Source organism: Lolium perenne, chromosome 3, assembly GCF_019359855.2.
Source record: "Lolium perenne isolate Kyuss_39 chromosome 3, Kyuss_2.0, whole genome shotgun sequence".
Taxonomy (NCBI): Eukaryota; Viridiplantae; Streptophyta; class Magnoliopsida; order Poales; family Poaceae; genus Lolium; species Lolium perenne.
In genome coordinates, this window is record NC_067246.2 from 240,098,059 (window position 1) to 240,104,271 (window position 6,213).

Genomic DNA, 6,213 nt, shown 5'->3' on the forward strand with positions numbered 1-6,213 from the left:
AGTCAAGTGAATCCATGAACCCCAGTCCACTTTTTATCATAAGAAACATCTTTATCTTATTTTTATCAGGTTTTCTATTTGTTGCACTATTTTAATCTAAAAATACAAAAATATTTACCTATCTTATTTGCATCCAAAACACCAAAAATAATCAACTCCTTTACAATTTTTACTTAGTTACTTTATTTTGTCTAGTTTTACTCGCTTTATTTTTACTTCTATTTTATTTACTTACACGAAAACTTGTGCTTGACAACCACACGGTGAAGTTGAAGACACATGGATTTTATTTTGCCTTGCAGGATTGTTAGAAGAAGAGAGAAGAGAATACTCTTTGTTCAGTTCCCCGAGAGTTCGATATAACCCTCGAGTCACCACCACCACAAACTCATTCTATATCTATTTAGTCGTGAATGATCCTTCCAGCACAATAATTGCAGCCAGGTTAAGCTTCTCGTTCTATTGCAGATCCACCTCAGTATCAAGAAAACAAAACCCTTGTCCCTCACTAGAAGACCTAACAAATAGAACAATAAGCTCACAAGTTTCCGTCCATTGCATTTTTTGTGAATTGATTGACATACCCACATCTTTCACAACATGCCAGAACATCGCAATCAATCAACTTGTGAGTTGGATTTCCACATCAATAACACTTCAGATTGTGTAAAAGATCTCCAGAAGTTTTGACTGCCTAACCTAGTGAATCCTTACGCTTCTAGGGAAGATTCTCTTTCCTTCCAGCTTGACCAGATTGACCTGAAGATATCCTTGGCAAGATACAAACCTCTCCTCACCTACGCCATGGAAACGATCCACACCTCCGCCATTCAAGCGCTCCACTCCTCCTCCTCCTCCCTGGAATTGCTCCATCCCTCCGCCCTGTAATCGGTAAACCCCTCCTCCCTAGAATCGCTCCACCCCCACCGCACTGGGAATGACCATGTCTCTGCCCCATGTTCTGGCCACTATTCCACCCTTGATTCTGACAGAAACCACTTCCTCCCATCCCGCGACCCTGGCGATTAAACATCTCAACATTAATCTCTCGCTCGCGTTGATTGGTATCTATGTCGTCGTTGCTTCTCCCACTCGATAGCGAGAGCGGAACCCTAAAATTTCAGCAACCCCATTTCTCACCGCCTCAGACCAAACATGTTGATACCTTGGGCAATCCGCTACTGGGCTATCCTGCGCCAGACAGACATCAGCCCGCCCACTTGGCCGAGTACCACTAAAACAGTCAAAAGACTATTTTTGTTTTTTAGTTGCTAGAACATCCCCTGTCATTGTTGTCAAGGTAGACACATTGCCTGATTTTGCTAGCTCCGAAAAAAATTGTGCCACAGGAGAAGAACAAATTCCTTGAGAAAGACAAACATTATCTCCAACTTGAAGTCCTCCAAAATTTCCATTTCTTACATCACCCATACTATCCACTCATGTTCTATTCATACCAGCAACATTTGAGTCTCTAAATTCCTTCAAATTTATTTTTTAAAACACAATTGTATCTAGCCTGTCTTGTTCCGTCTCTAAATTCCTTCAAATTTATTTTTTAAAACACAATTGTATCTAGCCTGTCTTGTTCCGTCACCTAGACAGATTCACCTAAAATCATTGTACCAGATTTTTGAGTCCTTATTTTTAACGTCACTACTCTTTTCAAAGGCTTAAACCAATTTTTCCTAATATTCCTACTTGCAACTACCACAAACCCAGGGAATTCAGTAAAAGTTCCAGTTGTAATTCTATCAGAATGAGAAACTATTTTAAAGTCAATTATCAAGTATTTTCATCCTGCAAAGTTAACCTCCCAAACGGATGCAAAAACAAATAGTCAGGATATTTAAAAACTTTCTGAGTAAAATTGCTAGCAAAAGTACATGCCCATATCCCAGATTCCTGACAAACTAATTTCAATTGCTCGACCGAAACTATCTGATATTTATTTATTTTAAATGACAGCTTAACCTCTAAACACAGATCTGGTTGCACTTTACATATATCAATAAGAGCTTCACCTTTATTCAACAATCAATTTTTTGTTTAGAACTAGGATAAACCCACCCTTTCTCTCACACCATTTTCAAAAGTAGGACAAAATCCTTGAAATGCACTCTCCAAAACCATGACTGAGACTTATTAAGACTAGAAACTCCTCCAGCCTGTGAAGTGTTATTACGATCACTAGTAAACACAAACTCGCAGGTATATAAATCACGGAAGAGGAAATCACATGATAGTACTCCCTCAGTTTCATAAAAAAATCTCAACTTTATCTAGATTCGGATGTACATAGATATATTTTAGTTATAGATATATCCGCTATTTAAAAAAAAGTTGAGAAGCGGAAATTCAATTCGGCTCCCGGATGCGTATGCTCACTCTACTAAAAAAATATATTTCGAAATATCGAAAAATTTAGATAAAAAATTCTACATACGTGTGTTCGTCAAGTTTCACGAAAAACCAATATTTTGTGTGGTCTATATAAAAAAAAGTTTATCTTATGAAAAGCATTATTTTTAGCACTGAATTTTATCTTTTTACACACGTCACATGATAAGTCGATTTTTTATGAAACGACTTTGTGAGCACGTAGCACGTGAAGATGTACGTGCGAACTTTTAGTTCTAATTTTTTTTAAATTTAAAATGTATGTAAGATGCATTTCGAAATATAGAGAGCATATGGACCCATGTTCCAAAACACCGCTCCCGTTGAGAAGCTTTTTTTTTTTTGGGGATGGAGGGTAGTTATCATCGTCATCCTTAATATACAGTATTAAAATTAAATATGGTTATATTGCCAAATTATTCAACAAGTAGGCAGGCGCGTTTTACCGAAGAATACAAGCAACTGGCAACAAAGTTCGCCGTACTTTGTGAATTATGAACCAGCGGCACATGTTACATGGAAATTGAACTAATGGTGGCGGCGCGACAAGGATGCTCGATCAGCCGCGCGGCGGGTGCGGCCACGCGGGCAGGGTTGAGCTTGAGGTCGAACCAGACCTGGCGGAACACCTTGACGATGCAGTCGTGGTGCTCGTCGGCGTTGAGCGAGAGGTAGCACGCCAGGAGCGTCTCAAGCTCCTCCGGCCGCCCGATGCGCCTGGTCTTGATCATCTCCACCATCGAGTCGCGGAACTCCCGCTGCGGGTCGCTCGTCCTCCGCACCACCGCGAACCTCTCCAGCCCCGACACGGCCGCCGCCGCGCAGCGCGGCGACCGGACGCGCACCGCAGCCAGCCTCGCGCGCGGTGTCCCTCCGGTGAAGGACCGCCGCCGGCTTCCTCGGCGACGGCGCTGGCGGCTCCGCGGCCGCTTCTCGTCGTCCGTGTCGGACGGTGGCGACGACGGCATTGGCGTCGACCCGGCGGTTGGAGGGGTCGCTGGCGCACGCACCGGCGGGGAGGAGGATCGGGAGAACAGGGTGAGGTGTCTGAGCGGCGGGAGGTCGCGATCGCCGCCGACCGAGTAGTGGCGTCGGCGGTATAGCTGCCGCGCGGCCGCGGCCGAGGCCGCAGACTCGGCGTCGTCGTTGCCGACCGAGAGGCGACGCGGGGCGATGTCGGAGGCCGCGGCAGCGGGTGATGAGGCCTCTGTCGTGCTACTCTGCGAAGCAGAGCTCGGGGTCGGGCGCTCGAGGAAGCAAGACGGGAAGCCACCGGCGACGCTCTTGGCCTTGGGCCTAGAGGAGGCGGCGACATTGCTCTTAGCCGTGAGCTTGGAGAGCCACGCAAGCGGCGAGAAGCCCGGCTTGCTCTTGCCGACCTTGCTGTCTTCTTCCGCTTGATCCTGCGGCTGCTGCCGTTTATTTCTTCCCCACCACCTCATGGCTATGTGCTGGTCTCTCAGTGTGCGAGTGAGTGTGAGGAGAGCAGAGCTGGTTTATCGGTATTTAAAGCCAGTTTTTGGCGGCCAAGCTACGGGATCGCCCTTGAGTGCTACCCTGCACGCATTGAAACTTTGAAAAATGATGTTTGAAAGTTCAGAGTATACAGAGCTTTAGGTCGTGCACTTTTGCATGCATGTTCCATGCGTATTGGCTGATTGATTTGCGTGATTGATGCTAATTTTTAGGCTGATTTTTCAGTACGGCGTGTTTGTCGTGTCCTTTGCAGATTAAAAAGAGGAAGGTACCGCTGGTACTACTGTAGTGCAGCCTTTCACACGACACGCCAATATAGTACGCAGAGCTCCATGACTTTTTCGTTTACCCAAATGTTGATAGACTCTGAAGATTATGCATAATCAGGATGTGAGGTATCTCCAGCGGGCCTGATACGCTCCGTTTGATCCGCGAGGACATGTGGACACAAGAAATGTGACCCATCGGTTCAATGCAAATGGACTAATCCATTTATGATGTAAATTTTGGGTTGAAAATGCGGCTGCGCCGACTCGCCGCACGCGTGTCCTCTTGTGTGTGTCATTACTGGTGGGGCGGTGCTGGTGTCCGGCGCCGCCATCTATGTCGTCCGCTTCGACTCCTGCACGACATTAACGTCACGGCCACTTGGACTTCCGTGCTGACATTGATGGTGGACACGTGCGCACGAGGTCCTTTTAAGCCGAGCTGTCGTACGTACATGCCCTAAAGCCATAACTATTGCCATCTTAGGCATCCTTGATCCCCCATACCATCGACAGTCGCAATTGCGGGCCATCCATGGGCAAGTCATGGACGTTGAAGAAAAGGGGTAAGCATGATGGGGGGTGGGGGGAGTCCTCGCGCAGAGGCGGTCGTCCTCCTCACCGTGAGCGCAACCGCCAGTACGTCCCTATGGAGGTGGCACACTCGCTCTGGGAGACGAGGACATCGGTGGCTTGGCCCGACGCTAACCTACCCACGGGCTGGCACCTCAAAACGCGAAGGGTGCAAGTGCTGCCAGTCCCGCCGCTTGATCTGTGGCAAGAGCCCGCATACGGCATGAACTCAATGATGTGAGACACATTCGGGTTTCGGGCACTCCCACCAACTTTCTAGGCGACGATAAGTGGGACTATAATAGCGATGACGTGGACAAGGAGAAGCGGCAAATCGACGGCGACGACATCCTAGGGGTGGAGCCGTTGGACGACCCTTGACTACCTCAGCCTCCATGCATACGAGCGGGAGATTGCTGCATCCGTGAAGGAGGATGAGCTCCCCATCTAGCCACTTGAGCTAGACGACGAAGTCTTCTTGACCTGCCGTTTTCGTGGGAGCTGCCAACCTGCATGGACCTGGCCGCCAATGAAGACGAGGAGTAGGCGGGGCAGTCACCGCAAACCATTGCTAGGTTTTATTAGTTACTTCTATTAACATTTTTTTATTCTTTTTGTTCTATGTAAAATTTTATTTTACAAATGAATATTATTTGTAAAAACATTGCCGCTAGTTTTACCTCTGATCGAGATGGACAAAGGGGTGGACAAGGCTGCATTTCTGTCCGTGAGCTGATCTAAATAGATTAAAGCAAGCAAACACAATTTACAACTAAAATGGGTCAGGCGAAGATAACCTGAGAAAGACGAGACTGGCTTTTGAGAATCTGGGTGCATGTGAACCCACTTTTTCAAAAATGTGTTTGTGATGTAAAAAACATGTTTTAAAAATTGAAATACAAAATAAATGCAAAGGTGATCTCAAACATGTGCTCTGGACATGAGTTTCGTGACGAAAAAACCTTTTATTTTGCCTCGGCAAAAAAGTGAATTTTGCAGGCCTATATAGCAGGATATATATGACGTATTTTGTCATTTTTTGATTCTGAAATAAAAAAGTGGTTTCTCCGCGAAAATTTTCTACGCACACATGGAACGTGCATACATACCCGGTTATTTTTATTTCAGAATTTTTAACATTTGAAAAATGTATTTCCCACCTGGGTTTACGTGCACCCAGGTTTAACTGGGATTTTTTCGAGAAAGACGTGGTATTATGCGCTCGTGGTTGGACGTGGAGGCAGGCCGGTGGCAAGAGTGCAGCTTTGGGAGCAGAAAGTGAGGAAACCAAAGGGGAAATCAAAATGACCGATCGAGAAGGGGATTGCCGGCAGGCGTGATCCTAGCTCTGACCACTTGGGCAAAACTCCTGAGGCTCTAACCCATTAATCGAGGAGCACACGCACGCAGACTCGCTGCCTCGTCGTCTTTGCGTGCGTGCGGGCGCGCGTGACTGGCACTTGCCCTGCCTTCCCATTCCTTCCTTTTTCCTATGAAA

At 46.5% G+C, this 6,213-nt stretch overlaps 1 protein-coding gene across 1 annotated transcript; it reads right to left on the reverse strand.

Moving 5' to 3' along the window:
• Positions 1–2,787: 2,787 nt before the first annotated feature.
• Positions 2,788–3,890, reverse strand: LOC127343862 (uncharacterized). Its single transcript, XM_051370055.2, has one exon. It carries the CDS (start codon positions 3,840–3,842, stop codon positions 2,913–2,915), a length of 930 nt encoding a protein of 309 aa, XP_051226015.1. The 5' UTR covers positions 3,843–3,890; the 3' UTR covers positions 2,788–2,912.
• Positions 3,891–6,213: the final 2,323 nt, after the last annotated feature.